Source organism: Lissotriton vulgaris, chromosome 2_1, assembly GCF_964263255.1.
Source record: "Lissotriton vulgaris chromosome 2_1, aLisVul1.2, whole genome shotgun sequence".
In the NCBI taxonomy this organism is placed as follows: domain Eukaryota; kingdom Metazoa; phylum Chordata; class Amphibia; order Caudata; family Salamandridae; genus Lissotriton; species Lissotriton vulgaris.
The window spans coordinates 46,090,615-46,115,323 of NC_141687.1; the positions used below are offsets into that span (position 1 = coordinate 46,090,615).

The 24,709-nt window shown below is 44.2% G+C and overlaps 1 protein-coding gene across 2 annotated transcripts in view; it reads left to right on the forward strand.

The window, feature by feature from the left end:
- The window catches only part of TTLL4 (tubulin tyrosine ligase like 4), a 400,271-nt gene that overhangs the window by 335,459 nt on the left and 40,103 nt on the right, over positions 1 to 24,709 (forward strand). For both annotated transcript variants that reach the window (XM_086954424.1, XM_086954426.1), the window contains 3 exons: positions 2,924 to 3,026; positions 5,423 to 5,633; positions 6,308 to 6,378. In XM_086954424.1, coding sequence (XP_086810550.1) covers positions 2,924 to 3,026; positions 5,423 to 5,633; positions 6,308 to 6,378 — 385 coding nt within the window. The remainder of the gene's footprint in view (positions 1 to 2,923; positions 3,027 to 5,422; positions 5,634 to 6,307; positions 6,379 to 24,709) is intronic.

Below are 24,709 nucleotides of genomic sequence, written 5' to 3' on the forward strand. Positions count from 1 at the left end.
TCCCTTGTTCGGGGCGCCACTGAATACCCACTCTTTCTTAGACTTTGGGCCACTTACCTTGTTTCTTGCCCACTGCTTTGGGAAATAGCCTCAAAACTAGTAGTAATAATAGTAATGGAATAGGTCTCGCATTACTGATTGTTTGAGCTATGGTGTTGCATTATTATTAGCAATGCCAATAGCTCAAACTTTAATAATGCGAGACCTATTGCATTGCAAATGCTTGTTCCGTCTACTTCTTAAAATAGCAACATCAGAGATAGTGTAAAACCAGTTTGCTCCGTATACTGGATTCGTGTTAATTTTCTGTCTTTCACAAGCCAGTCGACTGGCAAGTTTTTTTGAACCAGTCCAAAGTTTCTGGGGTGTGACCCCGGTTGATTGTGCTGTAAATAACGTAGCTGAATGTGTAAGACTGAGTTAAAGCGTCCCTACCCCCACTTCAGCCAAGGGTAGCAGTGCAGAGAGACCATTGCTTCTCTAGCCTCCTGCCCATGCACTCACTCCAGTGTTAAGCCAGAAGGCACCTCCCTCAGAGTGCCAGGCTCGTGGTAAGTGATTGTCAGTTGCATTTGTAAAATCACAGGCCGTTCACTCTGTGGTGCAAAATCGTGTTAGCTGCACCCTTGACAGATCGGTCAAAGAGGAGTAATGTTTATGCTTTGCAGTGAGGAGTGGGTCGTAAGGGCCCTCGACAGTAATGAGTAACATCACGATAGAAGTAAATGGGTTGTCCTGAGACTGTACATACCGACCTCCGGGGGGCAGCAGTTCTCTGGTGTAGGTGAATTTGCATGCAGATTGACACCAGGAAGGGCTTGTATGTGGCTATCTGTATGGCGGCTGCCTTGGATCAGTTTGGCACCACAAAGTATGTTTTTTTAAGCTAGTGTGTTATGTTAAGCGCATTTGTGTAGCTCATTCTCATTATTAGTATGATCACGAAGCGCTTTCAGATCCTTTACGATTCTGGAATCCTCGTTGGCCGGAGTAGAGGTGGTCTGTTGACCTTATATTTGGCCGTAATTTTACCATTTAAAGATGAGTCGTATCGGATAGCAGCTGGCAAGGATGGAGTAGACTAAGGGATTGCCTGGTGATGGATTATATTGGCTAGCACTCCGCGGCATCCGGTTATGGATCTCTGTGGAGCGTTATGTCCGTGCGCTCTATGGTTTATTTCATTCTGGTGCAATGCACTGCTGTCCATTGCTCAGCCTCAGGAGGTTGTTTCCAGATGTTTTACCCCTATGGTAGCTTTGTAGCAAGTATAGGTGAATGTGAGCACTGTAGGTTTTGTTACTTGATTGGTTGATTGATAAGATGAAATAGATGTGGAAAAGAGGGCAAGAGCTGAAAGTTTTTCTTGGAAGCCTACTGTCCAAGGTGTCACATGCCAGGGTCGTAGAATACAGAGGCTGCCTAGCTTTAACTCCGCCTCATACCTCTTTCTTCCATCATTTCTCCTTTCTTTCTCTGTCAGGTCCTTTTTGTAGTCTGCTTTCTCTCGCTGTCCCTCTTCACTATCTTTCTCTTCCCCCTTATGTCTCCTCTTTCTTTCTGCCTCTGTTTCCCTTACTTTGGATCAAAGTCTTATGCTGAAAAGTAAGTCCAGAGCCCCAAAAATGAGTACTGGTGAACACCCAATGTTAGTGCAGGCTGAAATTTAGCACCGAGTGTAACTTCAAAGAATATGTCTGCATACATAAAGTAGAAAAAATGTAGTTACCCCAGATAGTACTGAATATAAACGTTGCGCTTAAGACCCATTTGTGCATCGTTGCCTATTTCCTATGTTCATGATCACCACCAGTTACATTATTCTGTGCACCTTGGTTCTATTCAAAACTACAGTGCTGCTTTTGTGTTTATGTAATGTTCCAGTTTTTAAACTCTTGTAGCCCTAAGCAATGTGCACAGGCCAGAAGTTGTAAAAATTACACTCTCCAGCGAAAAAAAAAAAGAATATGTATGGGGGCACAGGGTGGAGTGCAAAGGTGAGGGTTTGCAGGGGTGGACGCAGAGGACACACATTGTGTCGTGTGCCGAGGCAGCACACAGTGATGCACACGTAACAACATCCTTGGGTGATATGGCTCATTTGAGTGCTGTGTTGTGTATCAGTAGAGCACTGAGTGTTGGGCATCAGGGGAATAATGAGGTCAACCCAGCTTCCTTTTCGTTAGCTAAAGCAGGCATGTTGCAGGACTTGGAAAGGAAGGTCTGACTTAGCTCATGAGGGCAATTGATAACTGCTTCTACTGCAGTAAAGCACACCACTGAGTATTCTTCCATAGTAAGTAAGTACAAATTATGCAGTTAATTAAAACCATTAATAACAATCTTCAATTTACACAATTTCATGCTAAAACAAGCATTTGCAGTGCAATAGGTCTCGTATTTACACAAGTTTGAGCTATTGACATTGCAAATAATGATGCCTTTTTTTATTTTTAAAACAAAAATAAAAGGCAGTTATTTACAATGCCAATAGCTGAAACTCTTTTAACTGCAGGCCCTATTGCACTGCAAATGCTTGTTTAGTATGCTTTCAGAGTTTGTGGATGTAATGTACACAAACTGTTCCTTGGAATTATAGGGATATGTATGTAGCTTGAGTACCTGGAAGCAAGGCCGGTAGGGCCCGTTCCCTGGCAAAGTACCCATGCCCACTTTACTGAAATATGATGCTTTCCAAGGTGTAACATATGCTAATGTCAGAATATACGCAATTGGAATGTGCTTGTCTCATTTCTTAATAAGGCTTTCAGGTGGTAGCCTGGTCTTTACTCAAAGGTGACGCTTAATGGGAGGCTTACTTAAGGCATTGAGCTTCCCTTGAACACGATGATGTTGATTTGAGAAGGAAATGTTGTATGGGCCCTTATAGAGCACCAATTGACTTATCCTTTCTCCCTCGCAGCCTGAACAATCCAGGAAAGGAGAAATCCAGAATGACCCCCGAACTTTACACAGAAGAAAAGATGAAACGAGCGTACTACCTAAGTCAGAAGACACCAGATGAGGTATGAAGTAACCTGAGCATTAAATAACCAGAAGAGTATCTGTTTGCAGGTAGAATACTGGATGACGTGGGGATGGAAATCGTCAATGGAGGCTTGTATTGGTTCAGTTGTGCATTTATGGATGGTAGGCTGAAGGTGCTTCCTTGAATCTGGGTTTCCCATCACTTTCTTATTTAGGGCCAACCAGTTCCATCTGTAACCTTTAATTTTGATATGACGGTTAGCTCGAAATGTGAGCAAGAAATATATTGGGACGTAAAGTTCGACTAGTAATCTCTGTCTTAGAAAGAGCAACCTGGTCTCTCAAATGCATCTGTTTGATGTACACCCTGGTCAACCAACCATCCTTAACCTAGACCTCATTACAGTGTTCTGAGCAGTTTGCACTCAAGCTTTATCCCAGATTAGTCACAGTTAAGACTTATCTCAAGCATTCCAATGGCAAACTTATTTAAAGATTTCTCTTGGTGACTTTACATATGGGAATAACACAGTAACACAAATAACGGCTTCTTTTTTGTAGCACATCAAACCAATTTGTTTACTGACTTTAAGGAGGATGGAAATCGTTCTGCTTTGCCAGGATTTAAATGACGTGTAAACTGCGAACCACTACTTTGTTCAAGAGGAGAGTGCTCAACTCATTCAGCTGTCCTTTGTCATGCAACAACTTCTACATTATACGACCAAGCGTAGGAATATGTTTATTTGCGTTTGGTTCATTTGAGCCTTACTTGGAAAGTCATGTGAGCATAGGTACCAAGTAACAGAATCCAGGGGCAGCAAAACGATTGTGCAGAGAGATGGTAGGCAAAAGTTATGCTGAGATCTGTGCCGGAATTCCAAATTGTACTTTAGCATCTTTAAGGGGCTGAAGTTTGTTACACACCATCTAGGACAGAAGTTTCCATGGCTGTCTTTTAAGTCAACTCCTGTATCCAAGCCTTTATTAGTTTTTCCCTGTGCAATGTCTTCATATAAAGAGACATTTTCTAATACTGCCAGTCCTGGATTCCATGGGTTTTCTAGAGGACTGCTTATATGACAGAGAAAAATGTAGTAAGATTCCACCAATAAGACTATCCTAGCCAACTACAGGCTTATTTCACTACTGCTGGCTTTCTCAAAGATTCTTGAGAAACTGATCAGTGCTCAAGTATCCAAGTATTTGGACTCCAACCAATTGCTGCAGCCATCGCCATCAGGCTTCGGTCCGGGATACAGCACTGAATCTACTGTGGTGGAGGTCTCTGACATCACCCTGGCAGGGGACATGGGGAAGTAGAAAACCAGCCTGGCTCCTCCTAAATATCCGGAAATGCAACCCAATTCATGCAGACTTTAAGAGATTGCATTGGTTGCCAGTTCGGGGGATAGTTCATTTCAAGCGGCTTGCTTTTATAGGTCAGGTCCTGGCTACCTGGCCAAAAGACTCATACATTAGCATCCAGCAAGAACTTTTCTCTCCTCGAATGATATCTTGCTAGTTGTGCCAAAAATCAAAAGGAAGTATTGGGGAGGCACCTCTTTCCCTGTTCTTGCAGTCTCTGGCAGGAATGCCCTTCCTCTACCTGCCTGCCACTCAAGATGAAGGCTCCTTTAACCCTTTCGATGCTGATGACGAGCTCAGCTCGTCATCACCCACGGGTGTTGTGTGCTGATGACGAGCTGAGCTCGTCATGGTGCCACTAAAATGGCATTTTCCAGCACAGGGGGGGGGGGGAGGCCTAGCAGCCATGTGGTTAAATGAAGCCTAAAACATGGTTGATCAGTTTTGCCTGTTAATTTACTCCATTGGATCAGTGGCCGATGAATCTTTAGAGCTGGGGCACTTTGCAAAGTAGCTGTGCGGTCTACAAATACCACTTGGTTAATTTGATTGATATAACAAATAAAAACGACAGATGGCTAAGTGGTTTGCACAAGAAGACCTTTTTCATTTGCTTAGGCATGAGATTGATATCTAAGTTTAATGACTGAAGCAAAATCAATAAACAGCATTGCACCACAGATACACAGTAAATGTGTAAACTGTGTTTTACTGCATGCTGTCCCACTTAACACATCACTCTTTAGTAGAGCACCAACCTCTGTTCTCTGTGGTTTGCATTTGCCTCTTCCAAGTTTTTATGTCTCCATTCCACATTTTAGGAATTGTTCATGCATATGTGATATGACTTGGGGAAAGGTAAAGAGGCCTCTTTTTTACTGACCACAATTTAGTCTGCCCTTGCCTGCCACCATTAATTTGTTACAGGTTACAGCTTGAATAATAATAATAATAGTTCTTATAGCCATAAAATAAATTGAAAGGTTGCTAGGTCTTCACAGTGCAGACTCTTGAAGAATATTTGTGCTTGTATGACTAAATTTGCTGTTTCTTTTGCTGCCTTTAGGATTTCTACTCCTCTATCCTGGACACCTTAACCCCTGATGATATCCGAACTTTGGTGGAAACTGAGGATGAGTACTCGCGTCGTGGCCAGTTTGAACGTTTGTTCCCTTCCCCCATCTCAGGACGGTACCTTCGGTTCTTTGAGCAGCCAAGATACTTGAATATTCTCCTCAATCAGTGGGAGCAGAAATATAGGGATCACAAAGAGAAAGGTGAGCTGGTCCCACTACATTTATCCAGTCTGAGTTGCATTTCAGTGTTAGCCGTCCACAATACTTCACACATTATTTTATAGATTTATTTTTAGTGTAGTATGGGGATCCCATGGGGAAACTGCTTGCTGTATTACTAGCAGTACTACCCAGCAGCTAGGTTGCTAGCTCTCGGGTCAAGATATTTCCTTGGCGTCTGTTCCTCTAGTGAATGACCTGTGGCACTGAATGAATGATGTCTTTTAAAGGAGCAGACTTCTGCTGAGTACAGCCTTGCTGTGAAAGGTTCCATGTCTGGAATTACCTTCTGAAGCTCAGGTGGTGCTTGAGAAACTAAACAGACGACGGGTGAGAATTGCAGAGATTTTTTGTTGCAAGCTGGAAAATAACTATTGTAGAGTATTGTTGGTGACCAGATCAGAAGGCAGCCATTGCAAAGTATAGAAATCAGTACACAAATTGTAATATAATTTCTAGAATGATGGAAGATGAAAGCCCAAGAAGCCATTATTGTTGGTCTGTGTCTTCTCTGCTAATCTAAGGAGCAGACATCTTGTGCACTGTAAAATATAGTTTTGGAGGGTAAGTCCAGTTTGCCGTTTTACGGTTAATGATGAGGTTACCGTCCTCTCACCTTATGGACATTTTTCTTCTTTATCTGTTTTTCTGTACAGGCCTTGAGCTGCTGAAGAGCTTTTGTCAAAGGGGCTACCACAATGGGACGGTTTCTGATGCAATCCACATGGTGAGTACTCCAATATTGAACCTTTGCATTTTTAGATTGAAATCCCGAGAAAGAATGGCAGTGTTGCATTAATTTGCTGTTCCTATGTTAGGCAGAAGATAGGGTTATCAGATGTACCAATGCGTTAGTGACCGGTTAAGTCTGGCATAGGTACCGCAGGCGCTTAGCCGCATAATTGTAGCACTGTGAAATTCTGCATGGTTATAGCTGAACTATGAAGACTTGCTGCCTTCCACAATTTGTTCTTGGGTTTTGAAATTGAGGGAAAAGAAGTTCAAGACCAGTTTCAAATATATCGATAAGCAAAATGTAGGTCTCCTTAGGAAAGCTTTGATGTACCTTTGATTTAGTACCTGTGAGTATAAAGATTTCTCTTCTTTCAGGGCATTTGAACTAATTTGCATTTAAAATGTAATAACTTGTGTATCGACAACTCAATAAGAAAAGTTAATTCTAAATCTAGCTAGTAAGTAAATATTTATTGTTTGTTAATAAAAACAAGTACGTTTGGTCATTAACAAACATCATGGCTTCGAACTTCACCTGCCTGTACAATATTCCCTGTAACATTTTTGAGTAAGCATAGGAGCTAGAAGCACTAACTAAGTGTTCAAAGCGCATTATAATCTCCATATTCTTTACTCTCATGTTCAATTCCTTTACTCATCCCTGAGACATTATCTCTCAGGCAATGGCCTGATAGCGACTGATACCTGCCTGCTCTTCTTCCTCAGCATCACATTCAACAGATAACGTGCTACAGAGGCAGAAGTATGGGGTTTCCTTTCTCTTGCACAAGTCTATTGCCTGGGAAAATTCTCAAACTTGGAAGGTGACAGAAGATAATGCAAAAATTCACACTAGGGCCACAATTTAGTTTGTTCCCATCAGCACCTCAAACGGCTCCCAAACTGATTTGCTGTCTAGGCTGTCAAGATTGCAAAATTCAGTGGATATTGTATCCTTGTAGGAGGAAGCTGGAACGTCTGTTCGGAAGCCTCCTTAACATATCATGCAAGCCAGATACCAAAAGCAGTAGAAGGGAATGCTGAGAGATCTCGGATACTAAAGCCTGACTGTCCCATGCAAACTGGCCCATCTGTAGTATTAGAATGACACCTTTGTGCATGAAATATGTTCCAGAGTTGATGCATTCCCTGTTGTCAATATATTTGCTACAAGATAGCTCCCACTGTTCCATTCAGGAATTTGGAATCTCGGACCATGTTGAGGTACTGGTGTCTCGATCTCTGCTTCAAACTAAACGATGGAGGACAGAAGGCTCCACATATAAAGTTCCTGAAGAAAACTGTGTGGTCCCCTTATTGGTGTTTTACAAGAACCATCGCTGTGCCTTCTATTCTCAGATCCTGTGGTTGGGGGGGCATGGCATTGCTAAAAGGGGAAATGATGAGAGACTCCGTGGTGGCCAGGAGGAGGGCTGAGAGAAAGTCTTTAGTGGAACGCTCCATGCAAGACCTTACTTGGGTATGTGTGTATATATGTGTGTGCATGTGTATATTTAAACTAAAAGAAACAAAGGTTACAGGGACATTATAGTTAGGATCAGATTTTACTCGCACAAAACCACAGAAATTCAGCCGTTCTATTTACCAGAGTTAACCATAACTCACACACCCGCAATGCATGCTTATGACCTCACATATTACATCACTCATGACCTGGTCAGTGACGTAACTGAAGACCTCTCAAATTACATCACTGATGACATCTGTGATGACATCATCCACAGCACCAGAAGCGTGCACTCGTCCATATACCCACTCTCATATTCACTTACGCTTAGTCACTCTACCCTGTCACTCACCTATACTGCCTTTCACATACCCACTTACAAACCCATACTGACACATGCACTCAATCACCAACACAACCATTAAGACTCACTCACACAGCTTCTCACAGGGACACAGTACCCCATAGTCAGGCAACCAATCAATCACCCATGTAGCCATTCATGTACTCACTAACCCACCCATACACCACTTAGACATCAACTGACAGATACTCATTTACACAACCAGTCACTCACCTATACATTCACTGAGTCGCCTAACACTCAAAGTTTTTTTAAACAGTCACTAGTTCATGTCATCACTAATGTCATTTGAGATATCAGTGATGTCACTTACCATGTCATCCGGTCAGTGATGTAATATGCGAGGTCATAAGCAGTTCTAGTTAACTTGGGTAACTGGAACGGCTGAATTTCTCTGGTTTTGTAAGAGTAAAATCTGACCCCAACCATTATTTGCCTTTAATCTTTGTTTTATCAGTGAATTTCTAAGTTTTTTTAAAATGCTAATCCCAAACTATAACGTCCCTAAAATCTTTTTATTTTATTTTTTATTTCAAAGGTTTAACATAGTAGTCACATTTGTAGAGTGGTGGAGAAATGCGGCTGGACCTCCGACCAACTCTTAGGAATTCCGCTGTGTAGAACTTACAGGAGGTACCAGGAGGGCTTCTTGGCCCACAAGGTCCCTCTTGAGCCAAGGGGACTTTATACCCCAACTAGTAGTGTGCCAAGAGGCACGTTTGCAGAGTGGTGGAGATAGGGGTTGTGGCCTCTGACAACTTTTATTTTATTTAGAGTGTTTGATAAAGCGCGTACATGACCCAAGGGTATTGGCGCGCTGTACATAGGGTTGAATAAACAAAGTGATGGGTATAAACAGGTATATCAAAAGTAAAGAGCCACAGTAGGCTGTTGCAACAGATATCACATAAAACGCCTGTCAGTCCAATAATATTGCCTTAGTCTGTATTGCTCCAGTATTTTCATGGTGGTTATTTTTGCTGCTGCTCTGGAACTATTCAGATCCAGGTACCCAGGGGAGCAACGTTTTAAAGGGTTTTCCTGTAAACAACATGCTTGTGACCAATCTAGAAAATGCTGCCAGTGTGACGACCCTTGCGCCCTGGGGAGGTGCTCTCCGAGAGTCTATGCAAGGAATCAATTCATTGGGATCTTTTTCACCATTTTTTTTAAAAACTGAGAAGATGGGTTTGTGCGCACCTTGGATAGTAAGGAGTTTCAGATCCTTGGTGCCACCCTTGAGAAGGAGCGTTTGTAAGTTTTGTTTTCGGAATCTAGGACGTTCAAGCCTGAGAGAGTTAGCACTTCTTAGGTGGCGGCAGTCACCGGAGATTCGAATCTTTTCTGCCAGGTAACTTGGTTCGTTAAAATGTTGTGCTTTGTGTGTGAGGCAGGCAATTTTCAGTTGGCTTATTGCCGCGAGGGGCATCCAGTCTACATACCTAAGCGAAGAGGTGATGTGGTCAAAGTGTCTAGTTGCTGTTACTAGTCTCGCTGCAGCATTAAGAGTCGATTTGAGTGTTGCTGTTCTCGCTTTGGGTAGACTTAACGGGATCGCCAAGCCATATTCTAGTCTGGAGACCACAAGTGATTGTACTGCTTGTTTGAAGTCTGAAGGTGTCAGAAATGGTTTCAATTTCTTCGTTAATCTGAGGTGTAATGTCCCAACTTGTGTGGTGAAACTGGTGTGAGCTCTCATGTTTAGATTCTGGTCTAGTGTTACTCCAAGGGCTTTCGCAGAGTCAAAGATAAGTTTGCAATTGAAGTCGTCTAGGTGCTTTAGCCAATCTTGGATGAATGTGGAGCTGTTTTGTGGGAAGAAAAGAAGTAATTTGGTTTTCAGAGTTCAGCTTGAGGTTTTGAGAGAGCCAGGACTAAGTTTTGACTAGCATGTTATTTAGTTGAATGACACCGTCTAGGGAGGAAATCTTTAAGTATAGTAGTGTGTTGTCTGCGAACATGTGGTATGCAATGTTCAATGGATTGAGAATTTCAGTTAGTGGTTCCGTATATAGGTTAAAGAGTGTGCGTGAAATGGTCGACCCTTGGGGGACTCCGCACCTCACTGGAATGAGTTGCCTAGTTTGCGTTGTGAGCGATTCTGCAGGAAGAAAGCGAACCAAGAAAGCACTTTTCCAGACAGCCCCATTCTGTGTTCTAGTACTTTTAGTAGGATATTGTGATTTACCGTATCAAACGCCAATGAGAGGTCTAGGAGGATGAGTAAGCAGGATTTGTCTAGTATCTTAAGGGTGTCGTCCATTATGTTCACAATAGCTGATTCAGTGCTGTCATGTTCTGAATCCCGATTGAAATTTGTTGAGTAGGTTGAATTGGTCAATGTACTGGCTCAGTTGGTTGTGCACACACATTTCCAGCAATTTTGCTAGAAAGGGGATATTTGACACTGGGCGAAAGTTGCTCAGGATTTTAGTATTAGCACCCACTTTTTTCAAGAGGGGTGTCACTTGTCCAGTCTTCTGGCATTCTGGGATACTGCCTTGTTTTAGCGATGAGTTTACAATCTTCGTTAGTATAGGTGAGAAGAGGCAACTTAGTTCCTTTAGTGTTGTGGAGGAGATGGGGGTCACTGAAATGTGAAGTTGGTTTCATGGATAGTAAGACCTTGTGGAACTTCTTCCTCTGTTAATGTTTTGAACTTGCTCCAGGTAGCTTGATTTTTGGTCTTGGAAGGATGATTCGTCATTGGCTCCACCGCCTGGCATGTAGGGTCTTCGATGGGATGGCGATCATTGGCTATATTGTCTTGTGAGCTATGCTTGTCTGTTGCAATTTCTTTTTCTAAGATCTTTTCATTTAAAAATTAAGAGAAAGCTTCACATTTTTCCACTGTTATCGCCGAGCTTTGTCACATTGTTTGCCCACATTTGTTGGTTGACAATTTCAAACAGTCGTCTTGGGCGATTCCTTGCATCATCTAGTTTGGTTTCTGTAGTGCGATGCTTTGGCTTCCCAGATGCGTTTTCTGTAGCTGTTATGTCTATGAATTCTTTTTTCCTCATTCAGGCTTTGATTGTACCAGGGTTGGGAGGGTTTAATTAATTGTTTCTTGAGTCTGAGGGGCTACTATCTCCATTATATTTGATTCTGTTTGGTTGTAGTGTTCGGGTAATTCAAACACATTGTTGGGGGGTGATATTTGGGAATGATGGTAACCTGTGGACACCTGAATGTTGGCCTAATACCTTTGGATCCCTGCCCTTACCCTCTACACAAGTGAAAAATCTGGGAGTGTTCCTGGATGATAGATTGGATATGAAAAGGCAGGTCAATGCCATTGTGTCATCAACTATGTTCACCCTTAGGACCACTAAGAAAATCCTTCCTTTTCTGCCTAAGGAGAGTCGGCAGACGGTGGTTACGGCATTGATTGTGTCACGACTGGACTATTGCAACAGCCTCTATCTAAACATTCGAGAGAGACTGTTGCATAGACTCCAGATGCTGCCGAACACTGCTTCCAGACTGATATCAGGCATACCAAAATTTTCTCCCATCTCCAGTGAAATCCGCAGACTTAATTGGCTGCCAGTGAGGCAGCGAGTATATTTTAAGTCTCTGTGTCTCGTCTTTAAGTCACTCCAGAATCAGGGACCACGTTACCTACAGGATCAACTACAATGGTACCAACCAGCTAGGCCCTTACGCTCATCAGCTCAGAAATTGGTGAGAGTCCCACCAGTGAAAAAAGCTCGCTGGGGTGGGAAAAGCTTTGTGGTAGGCGCTGCAAAGTTATGGAATCGGCTTCCTTTTTACCTGAGGAACTGTACGGATCTCTTACCATTTAGGAGAATGCTGAAAACTTGGCTGTTTTAGATCTATAGTTTTAATCTTTCCCCTACTTAGATAGCAGATAGCGCCAGAACACCCAAGGGTAACAGACGCGCTTAATAAAACAAATAACATAACAGATGTATTTTGCACAATTCTGTCAGGGTCACCTTATCCATGTTTTTGGGGTCTCTGACCCACTATTGGTTTATTTACTTGCCCTTTGGTGGCATGTGAGTGCGTAATTAGATGGAATAAAAAAGTTGATGGGTGTTATTGAGTCTATTGACAAAGCCCCTTCTCTGGATATGATTAGGTTGAGTGTTGATTCTTTATGTGTATGGCTTGTGCAAGATTGGGTCAAGTTTTGATGATTGAGGAATTGTTTAAGGGTAGCAACCTGTGTATCTTTCTAGTCATTCCCGTGAAGGTTAAAGTCACCAAGAAAAATCGCATTGGGGTGTAGCATGGAATGTATTGTGATTGTTTCCATTATTTGTTCAATGAACAGCTGGTTGTCTCCTGGAGGGTGATAAAATAGGTGTATTTTGGCTAGAAATGTCTCTGCTGTGTAGATTTCTGCAACCATGTACTCACTGGATGTGAGACGGTCTACAGAGGAGGGTTTGACTTGAAGGGAGTTCTCGTGAATGATTGCGACTACGCCTCCTGGTTGATGTCGTCCGTCGAGGTGTTCGATGGGGTAGTTCGGCGGAACCAGTAAGTCAAGCATTGGGGCGGACCCCATTGATATAGCCATGTTTCCGCCAGGCAAAAAATATCCAATTCAAAGTGAAGTATAATTTCTGCAATGTCTGGCATGTTTGATCGCAGATCTGCTGTTTAGTAATATGCATTTGGTGGTCGGATTTGAGAGGGACGAGTGATTTTAATTAGGTTCTCATGGTTTGAGTTTTTTTTTCTCTGGGATTTCACCTTTCCTTGAAATCCATGGTGTGTATGTTGAAAACTTGTGTATTGAAAGGAGGTCAGAGGTTGTTGTAGACTAGAAGCAAGGTTTCAATGTCATTCGTGGCTAGATGGTTCTGTGATCTCTTGGGCCAGAAAATGGATGGCCAGGGTTGGGTGCCTTAGCTAAATGTTGAAAGTGAGAGGTTGTTAGCTGTAGGGGTTAATGTGTCGTGAATGAGTGACTTAATCTCCTGGCAAGCTGGTAAGGTTTCCTTAATGATCGAATATGCTATGTTTACTCCATTAAATAGGGTTTAAATTTGGTTTTCGAGCTTGTTCAGCTGGATGTTCTAAAAGGAGGCCAGATTGTGTCAGCTGAGCGAACCGTATTGCGTGGATTTTGTAACGTTTACCTCTGTCTGTCGATCATCTCTATTGCATGGCCTTGGTTAGTGATCTTTGTAACTTGTGTTGTCTGGAATTGGTGATAGGCTTATTGTATGCGACTTAAAGCGCCTTTAAATGGATTGCTGTGGTTGTTGTAGGGTTTTGTGTAATCAAATAAGGAGAGTTTGCTTCTTCGACATTTGATACCCTAGGTGAGGTGTGTGAGTGATGGACTTATTGTCGACGGCAATGTGTTGTTGTTGTGTCCCAGTGGTAAAATTAATTTGGGGGTTTGTGCACGTCTTTGCACCATAGGGGTGAAGTTCAATGTTCCTATTGTATATATTATACTTGTCTTTGACTCTCCATTCTTCCCCATTGTTCATTGTCATCTGGTGCGTATGAAATGTTGTGAGAAAGTGGCTCTATATATACTGGACTATAATGAAGTACAGTGTGTATAGAGTCCACCAACCCCAGAGGTATAACAGAGGTAAAGTCAGAACTGACCTTACACTCTAAAGTGGTAGCTTGGTCGAGCAGTAAGGCAGTACCAGAAGACAGTGTTAATCATTTGTTGTACACACTCAGTCAGCAAAAGCTTTCACACACTCAAGAACTGAACTCCAGGCCAATTGTTATTATATCCTCCGATATAGTTGTTTTATTTTTAGAACTAACAGTTATAAAAATATACTTTTCAAGGTATGATTACTCATGTAATACTTTGCACAGGAGCAATAAAGTTTGTGCACACAGTTGATTAAGTATAGATAGTAAGCAACACAATCCTAAAACACACTAGCATTGAGCTCAATGGGTGTTCTACTTATAATTACAGTTGATTACTTTATGGATTTCTTTGGAAGTTCCAGGACTAGATCTTAGATTTAGTCCTGGGGTCTAAGCTGAAACCAGATTAGGAAAAACGTTTTAGTTACTGTAGTGAATTTTCATGAATATAAAGCTGTTTTAAAAGTTCACACTTAAAAACTTTTCAATGTAAATCTCACAATGTTAAAGAAAAACCAAAGGTGGTGATGGACAGAGCGTTGACAATACAAACACTCACCCCCAAGCAACTGATCTGGGTTTAATCCATCACCGTTCTTTAGCTCACTCCGCCACCCCCGTTCAGACATGGCCATATGCAAATCAGTCTGACCCTGTGCCTCATGGGAACAGTCCAGCCCGAACTGCCAAGCCATGTCTTCCCTGGACCGGAATCAAGCTTCCCAGGACCGGTGTCTGGCATTACAGCTGTCTTCAGCCGGGCTTGCTTGACTCCAGTGGCAAAGTGAGCAAGGGCCTCACGTCTGAGCATACCCTGCCAACTTAGGGCGAACAAAGAAAAACCAAAGGTGGTGATGGACGGAGCGTTGACAATACAAACACTCACCCCCAGTCAACTGATCTGGGTTTAATCCATCACCGTTCAGAGCTGATTTGCATATAGCCAGTGTCTAACCCAGGGTGGTGTGGAGTGCAAAAAAACGATGGATTTAGGCCCAGATCCTTGTACTGGGGTGAATGTATGACATTGTTCTACATTCTGTCCATCAACTGCGTTTTTTGCGAATCTCACAATGTTATTCAATGGGAGGAAATTCAGGTTGCAGGTAAAGTAGGATCGCGTTACTTTTGTAACCCAGCACTGGTCTCCTAGGGCTAGCTCTGGGGGCTTAACTCAAAACAGGTAGGTAATTGCGTTTCAGTATTTCGTATGATTTTTAAAGAATATCTGCAGTTTTCAAAAATAGACACTTCGAAGAAATTTCATAGAAAAGCAGACAATGGGTTCCTATGGAGAAAATACAGATTACTAGTAAACCCGCTAGGGATTACTTTTGCTGTTTAGAGTACTTTGGAATTCGGACTTTGGCTGATTTTATAGGAATATTTTCAGTTTTCAAAACTACACAATTAGAAGATTTTCGAGTCAAAATGGGTCAATGTTATCCAATGGCAGGTAAGTGAATTACCGGTTTGCAGCTGAGTACTTGGTTGGTGAAGTTAAGGTTCTGGGCATAGACTCGGGGGTCAGGTAAGTACAGTTAGTTCAGTCCCAGCGGCACAGGGGCGGCCGGGTGCAGAGGTAGGTAGGCCCAATGATCTCCAATGAGGGAAAGGGGGCCTTCGGTTGGTGGCTGCTGGCTAGCAGACCACGTGGCTCTGGGAGCTGGGCTCCTGGTCACTTGCTCAGGGCAAATGTGGAAGTAGGATACGACAAAGAGGTCACAGCCAGCGGCACTCGGGCGGCTGGGTGCAGGGTGCTTTTGAGCGGTCGGGCGCTCAATGTTATCCAAAGAGGATCTTGAAAAGAGAACAAAGGCTGTAGCCTCGGGGACGGAGGCTCTCCAGGGGCGACCAGTACTTCGAGAGGTAAGTTGGGGTCTTGGAGCACAGGTAGGTACCCCAAAGGGATCAGCTCCTGAACCCAAGGACATCTTTAATGAAGGCCCAGATGTCCCAGTCGAAGATTCCAAAGATCTCAAAATCATGTCAGAGGCTGATGACTCAGACGACCCCATCACTCCACTGCAACGAATGAGTACCACCCACCACCAAAACAGAAGGCAAACAGAAGGCACTAGTCAAGACTTCGCCTGCTGGCCCTAATCGAGACTGAAAGAACACTTCAGAAGCCCCGCCACTGTGCCCGGCTCCAAAGAAGAAAAACAAGCCTTCTGGTAGCTCGGGACCGAGCAAACCACATATAGTAGTCCCGCCGTCTGCACCGAAGCCAAAGGAACACTCTGCTCCGAAATCAGTTCTGGCCCCTTCCACATCAAAAGATAAACCGGAACCGAACACCTCCAGGCCCATAGAAAAACCGGCGTTAAACATTTATAAACCTAAAGATCACCCCTTGAAACCTTCGTAATCGAAAAACAAGCCAAAGTATTCTACCACACCTCCTAAGGCCAAAGAGCATAAAACTCCACAACCCCACTCTGAACCCAAAAAATCGACCCCGAAAGTGGTAATCGAGGAAGAGGAACTTTTTCATCCGGATCCTGTCAATCCCAAACAGAAAGACATATATTAACCCTAAAACTGGACATGTCACAGCTGTGCCCTGCAAAAAGCCTCCAGTGCCTGTGAAAAAGGAATGTGCTACATCACCTATGCCTCCTTCTTTTCCTTTACTTCCTACTAATCCTCATTCTCTACCCAAACCAGTTACACCACCTCTGCCTGTAACTTCTCCACCACATACACCACCAGACTATGATGAGGACTATGAGAACCTAGGGTTGGGGGGAGACCCCAATGATCCGTTCACAGATCCAGACGACCCACCACAAAACGGTTGGGATTACAATGATCCAGTAGGTATTCCAGACCTCCCAAGCCCCCAGCCATACCCAACGAAACCATCTCCCCCAGACGATAATATTGGTTTTGGGCAACTAATTAATAGGGCTGCTGTTTTTCCCGGCGTGACCATGCACTCAGACACAACGGAGGAAGATTTGCTTTTAGATGCATTGGAACAGTCCCAAAAATCTGTACAAATATTACCAATGATTAAAGGGACCATTAAACATGCCCCTGACATATTCAAAGATCCCGAACGAGCCAGGATTCTTAATCCAAGGATCAATAAAAAATATAGACCTGCCCCTGAAGATCCTGCGTACATCAAAGAACTACCACCTTTGGATTCTCTAGTAGTTTCTAACGCTAGGAAGTGTGCCAATTCTCAAACCTCCGGGGATGCACCACACCCGATAAAGAATCCAAATTAATAGACGCAGCTGGCAAAAGGGTAGCTGCGCAGGCAGCCAATCACTGGCGCATAGCCAACGCTCAAGCACTGCTGGCTAGATATGATGGGGCCCATTACAACCAACTGCAAACCCTATTACGCCATTTGCCTGACCAATATAAAACGCCTCAATTAAATGTACACTTGACGTAGCAGACACTGCCTCTAGATCCATCAATACCAGTGTACTGCTCAGAAGACATGCGTGGCTACGCATTTCAGGCTTTAAGCAAGAGGTCCAGACAACTATTTTAAATCAGCCGTTAAATCAACAGCAACTTTTTGGACCGGCTATGGACACTATTCTTGAGAAAATTAAAAAAGACTCAGACTGCTAAGTCCATGGGAGCATTACAGTCTCCGCCAACACGTGGCTCCTTTCGTCGCTCCTTTTACAGAAGAGCCTCCAAAAACATAGGCACAGATACTTCATCTTCCTTTGAAAACACTAAACAAACATCCCCTAATAAAGGATATTTTAGAGGAGGGTATAGAGCAAATAACAGAGGGAGAGGCCGAGGTAACAACAACACTCGCACCTCCCCTGCTGCTAAACAGTGACCTCCCTCCAGTCCCCCCCAGATCATTCAACTCCGGTCGGGGGAAGATTAGCACAGTTTCTACCTGTCTGGAAATCCATCATAACAGACAAGTGGGTAAGACAAATTATCCAATATGGTTACTGCCTGGAAATTACAGCTACCCCCCCCCCCCGTCGTAGTCCCCCCCCCAAACATACCACCCAAGCAGTGTCCAATGTCCATAGAACATCTTGCACTATTAAAACAAGAAGTTCTTACACTACTTCAAAAGCATGCCATAGAGCCAGTCCCCTTACTACATCAGGGAACAGGGGTTTACTCCCTGCATTTCCTAATCCCCAAGGAGGACGGATCCCTAACACCAATACTAGACCTCAGACAACTCAATCTGTATATACATTCAGATCGTTTTCACATGATCACCCTCCAACAAGTGCTTCCTCTGCTTCAACAAGGGGAATTCCTTGCCATACTAGACCTCAAGGACGCCTACTTCCACATTCCCATACATCCTGCTCAGAGGAAATATCTAAGGTTCGTAGTGGACGGACAGCACTATCAGTTCAAAGTCCTTCCATTCGGAGTCACCACTGCTCCCAGAGTATTTACCAAATGCCTACCACTGATTACTAACAGGTGACAGTTTTTGAATACATGGAATTTCTGTTGTTGTATAACCAGCACTAGTGGGTTGAAATTACTAAGCCCACACGATTTCATTCCCAGTTATTTTAAAATTCTTTTGTTTACTAAAATCCCTTGAAGGTACCTTCACCATATCATAGCAGTGGTAGCAACACACTTAAGGAGACAACAAATCCATGGCACTGGCGACGAGCTTATGACCGCGAAAGTAAGGACAAATATAAAGATGCTCTAGCCACTTACAAATCCATGATAACGGCAGCAAAAAAGCACTTTTTCTCTCGGCATATAGAACAAGCCAAAAACTCTAGCAAACAGCTATACAATATAGCTAAAACCCTATCGGGTAACACACCAGATCTAACCCCCCCCCCCTTCGCAATCGCTATTATTATTATTATTATTATTATTACATTTATTGAGCGCACAGCTACCCGGAGGTTTCCCGGCGCTTGCCTTGGGAACCCATCCTGGCTTTTCCCTGTGAGATAGCCCCTACAGGGCATCCCCAAGGTGAAAGCCAGGCATCCCGCCGCGGGGGGCCGTTGTGGAGATTAAGCAAGCTTAATGCCCAGAGTTGCAGAGTGTGAACCCATGATTAGGTCAGGCACCGAAGCGAGAATTATCGAGTCCGTGGACATTTGAGCTCAAGACCCTGCCGCGTCGGGAATTGAACCCTGGTCCCGGGTCTGACCTCAGCTTCCGGGTCTGCCTGCTCTACACCGTGAGCCACACTTCTCCACACACCGTGAGCCACATTTCTCCACTATGCGATGCCTTATCCGAGTTCTTCTTTGCGAAGGTAAATAACATATACCAAGCTTTTTCCTCAGAACCAATTACCAGTCTCACCCCCCCCCCCCCCCTCTCAGACTGTCCTGAGCAATTCCATGACAAGTTTTAAACCCTTAACCACTGATCAAACAAAGATCATACTGAGTTCTGTTAAATCAGGATCAGCCTTGGACCCCTGCCCCACGTCGGGGTTAACCATGGTCTCAGACACTATTATTCCTGTTATTACCCATGTCTGCAACACCATATTGTGCTCCGAGTCCTATCCGGATTCCTTAAAAAACACACTGATTAAGCCTTTACTAAAAAAAAGCCAACCTTGACAGACAAGAGCTGAAAAACTATCGGCCAATAGCAAGTCTTCCTTTTCTAGCTAAAATCACGGAGAAAGCTATGAACCAGCAGCTGTCGGATCACATAGAGAGAAATAACCTGCTCGATGACACCCAGTTCGGGTTCCGTAAATATCATGGGACGGAAACCGCTCTCATTAAAGCAGCGGATGACATCAGAGTCATCCGAGACCAAGGAGGGACAGCTCTGCTGGTACTCCTAGACTTGTCTGCAGCATTCAACACGGTTGATCACAAGACCTTGGCCAACCGTGTCGAAAAAATGGGAATCCAGTCCACTCCGAGAAATCTGCTGGCCTCCTTTGTGGCTAACAGAACTCAGGCGTTCACATTAGGACCATTCCAATCTGCCAATCTGTTGTTACCGTGTGGGGTTCCACAAGGCTCATCCCTAAGTCCGACACTATTCAACATCTATGTGTCGGACCTTGCTAGTGTCATCAAAGCACATGGGATGAGCCTAACCTCATACGCTGACGACACGCCGTTGGTGTTGGCCATTAAGGGTGACGGTCAGGAGGTGGCCGAACGGTTCCAAACAGGCATGACAGCCATAGGTGAGTGGATGGCAGGAAACTGCCTGAAGCTCAATTCTGAGAAAACGGAGGTGGTCATCTTTGGCAATCTCTCGACATCCTGGCCTACGTCTTGGTGGCCATTAACTTTTGGCACCCCACCTTGTCCCACCTCCAAGGTCAGAAATCTGGGAGTTATTTTTGACGACCAGCTCAACTTTATGGCCCATGCCAATAAGGTAGCTTCCACGGCCCATTTTAAACTCAGGATGATTAGGAAAATCCTGCCTTTTCTGCCTGACACGGCTGCTAAGACCCTGGTCACATCATTGGTTCTTACCTCCCTAGACTACTGCAACGGACTCTTTTTGAATGCACAAAATAGAGTCACAAAAAAGCTTCAGACGGTACAGAACGCGGCCGCACGCCTGCTATCCAAAAAACCCAAATTCGCTCCCATCTCGGACACTCTGAGGACCTATCACTGGCTATCTATCCAAAACAGGATAAAGTTTAAAGCCATGTGCATAGTCTACAAAGTAATGCAGGACCAGGGGCCCCGTTTCCTAAAAGATCAATTAAAACATTACAATCCAGTTAGAACGCTCCGATCCTCTACACTTAACCAACTAATGACTCCACGTAGCAGAACAGTCACATGGGGCGACCGTCGCTTCCTTGTTGCGGCTTCCAAGATCTGGAATACCCTACCTTACTACGTCAAATCCAGCCCCTCACTCCTACAGTTTAGGAAAAGACTGAAAACGTGGTTATTCAACCAGTAACATAGAAAATCAGCCCGCTGTACCCACCCCTAAGGAGAGACATTACTGCAGTTTAGCGCCGAGACACCCAAGGGTAATTGTTTGCGCTCTATAAATGCCAGTAAATAAATAAATGTCTTCCCATATCTGGACGACTGGCTGATAAAAGCCAAGTCCATGAATTTGTGTGCAACACACTCAACAAACCATCCAAACCCTGTACAACTTGGGGTTCACAATCAATTATACCAAGTTTCACCTCCAACCCTCTCACATACATCAATACCTAGCAGCCACAATAAATACTTCCAACGATCTAGCAAATTTCAAATACAACACTCTCTTACAGCCAGAGTGTTCATGCAACTTATAGGCATGACGGCATCCTGCATACTCAGTGTACCTTATGCAAGACTTCAAATGCGTCCCATACAGGAATGTCGGGCACATCAGTGTAACCAAGCTCAAGGACAACTCTCAGATCTGGTGTTGGTAGACAGCCGCACACATCGCTCTCTGCAGTGGTGAAACTCAAAAAACGTATCCAAAGGGCAGCAGTTCCTCAAACCTCTTCCACAGATAGTACTAACGACAGACGCATCACTCACAGGATGGGGAGCACATCTCCTCAATCACACAACTCGAGGGAAATGGACCACTCAACAAAAAGTGCTCAATATCAATCTAGAACTGCTAGCAATATTCCCAGCTCTAAAATCATTCCAAATTAATGTACAAATAAAAGCTGTCCTTGTCCGGACGGACAACGACACAGCCATGTATTACATAAAAAAACAAGGATGCACACATTCTCTGCAGCTGCCACAGCTTGCGCAGAATATTTGGAGGTGGGCCATTCCGCAAAACTTATACCTGCTTGCGGAACACCTTCCAGGAGTTCATAATTAGGGCTGGGCGTAGTAGCGCTTCGCGAAGATACTCAAAGTGCACTTAGCACTACGCGAGCTACGCGTAGCACTACACAAACTGCGTAGTAGCCTGTTCGCACTGTGCAAGTTGCCGTTTTCAATGATTGCACTGTGCGGACAAGCATCCGGCACTGTGCAATCATTGAAAAGGGCATGCTGCACAGTGCGAGCTGTGGTTATCTGCCGCTCGAGTAGATTTTTACTCGAGCAGCAGCTTTCTCAACGCGTCCGTCGACGGGGTCTTTTTCGCCGTCGAAGGGTCCGTCGACGGTATCTTCGTCGACGATGACGTCGACGTCGGCAAGGTCTTCTTCGTCGACGGAAAAGCCGTCGACGACGACGAGGGTTTCTTCGACGATTGTTTCATTTTCGTCGACGTCTGATCGTCGACGAGAGGTGTGACAATCTTCGTCGACGAGATGGGACGAATTTGGACATGAACATAAGTTGGAGAGGAGGCTGAGGACATCACCATAGATGTTTTAGGTGAGGAGAAAGTCATAGTAGCAGTCGTAGCAGAGGCAGCCTGACTGGAATTTGGCAGAGCTGTAGGTGCCTTAGTCACAGGTCTCTGAGGAGACACTAAAGACTCTGTTCTTTTCGAGTCTGGAAGCTTCACAGACTTCTCAGAGGATTTCTTACTTTTAGAAGTAGAAGGCTCACCAGCATCTGAAGCGATCTGGGCCTGCTTCGCCACTTTAGCCTTAGGAGTAGGCACAGCACTCTCAGCCCTCCTCTTCTTTGACCCTTTAGTTGACTCTGAGGCAAAACTTCCTACCTCAGAAAGTGGCGCATCTTTATCCTTTATCCGCTGAAGCCACAGCAGCAGGCGACCCTCTCTGTCCCCGAGGGTCTTAGGAGGAAATTTGCGACAGATCTTACACTCCTTAGCCTGATGGTCAGGGTACAAACAGTAGATGCAGCGAGTGTGTGGATCTTCCTTTAACAGCCTCGCTTTTCCGCAAGAGTCACAGGCCCTGAACAGGGACTTTGAAGTAGACATTGTAGAAAAAAGGAATTCCTTTCAAGTAGAAAAAGAACTGAGCAGAGCTCAGAGGGACTCCCTATCACACGACGTGCAGTAAAAAATCTGAGAGCCTGGGTCTCTGGGGAGAGCATTCTGGTGGGAGCTGTGGCCTGATTGGCTGCAGTTTGGTCTATACATAATGACCTGGATAGTCGCTAATGTGGAAGTTTTATATGCTGTAGCTGGGGCTACTTTACTTCCTGGTTAGGTATACTGTTATTTGTTATGTACAAATGGTATACTGCTTTTTTTTATGTACCGTGGGCTCCCACTCCGACGACGGGGAATGATTCAGGCATGTGAATCTATGAAAGACACCAATACTGGAGAACCACAGATTAGAGGTAAGTAACTATTGTTCTTGCTGCTTACTTACAAAACAGACAACACTTGTCACTGTTTAGAGTACCAGCAATTAAAGCCTTTATGGAGGGCCTTAGAAGAATCATCGCTCCTAGATTGCCACCCTCTCCAGTATGGAATCTCAACATTGTACTAGGCTCCCGGGACCCCAATTTGAACCTCTACACAAATGTGAACTTTAGTACCTCACATAGAAAGTAGTAGATCGGGAGAGGTGTGGCGCCGCCGCCAGGGCGACTGACGCTGGAATCTGGGGATCACGGTTCGATCCCCGGCACCGGTGGCAGATTAGTCCAGCACCATGTGACTCTGGGCAATAGCTTGCTTAATCTTCCCCACGGCCCCCAGCGTCTAGAGACCGTTACGGGTGATTGTTCGCGCTTACAAATGTGGATTATTATTTCCTTATTGCAATTAAATCTCTCAGAAGGGTAAGTGGGATCCAGGCTTTAACGATACAAGAGCCCTTCTTACAAATACATCGTAACAAGGTAGTTCTCAGGACAAATCCAAAATTCCTTCCTAAAGTCATCTCTGCTTTTCACCTTAATCCGTGGAGCTACCGGTGTTTTTCCAAAAATGAGACTCCGTAGCAGAGAGCTCTTCACACCCTACATGTCAAAAGAGCCCTGCTTTATTACATTGATAGGACTAAATCTTTTCGCAAAACAAAACAATTGTTTGTAGCTTTCTCACCACCTCACAAAGGTAATCCCATCTCCAAAGCTGGAATTGCAAGGTGGATCGGTAAATGTATCCTAATATGCTACCAAAAGGCTAAACGCACATTAACAGTTCCTCCTAGAACGCAAACTAGGGGCCTCTATGGCTTTACATCTGTAAGGCAGCAACATGGTCTACAACACATACTTTCACTAAACACTATTGTGTTGACGTGCAAGCCAAACAACAAGCTTCTGTGAGCCAAGCTGTTCTTAAAAGTCTTTCAAACTACTGCAACTGATACAGGTGACCCCCGCTATGGGAAATACTGCTGTAGTGTGATCTGCAGCTCCTATGCTTCGAACGGAAAATGCTACTTACCAGTATGCATCTGTTCTTGGCATGTAGAGCTGCAGATTCTAACACGCCCACCCACCACCCCGGGACCTTTATCGGTTCCAGTTTTATCTTATTTAGATATACACACATGGACATCTTTCTTTTCTAATAACTCCATAATTTCCCATCATGGCGAAAAACAATCGAAGGATGGAGTCAATGCCCATGCGCACTATCGTCCAAGGGAGGAGTCAACTATCTCGTGACTGCAAAGACTTCTTCCAAGACAACAAGGCGCAAGTATCCTAGCCCAACATCAGATGGCGATCTAATGCCTGGTGTGTGAATCGGCAGCTCTACGTGCCAAGAACAGATGCATACTGGTAAGTAGCATTTTCATTCTCATTGTTGCAGTCTTTAAAGGTGCAGGAGGCATGTGATCTCTCCTGATGGAATACAACAGTGCTCAATATCCCTTACTCCCAAGCTGGGCAGAGATCCTTTGCTCTGTGATACTGACCAGTTTATAAACAGACATGAAGGTCCTGGAAAGCGTTCTAGCTAACAGGCTGCACACTGGCAACAGATCACAGGCCGGGTTCAGTGCTTTCCAAGGTACAGTTTCCACACTCATTTACCCCTGCTGTGGCAGGCAATAATTGACCTGCCTAAAAAAGGTTATGCAGTCATTGG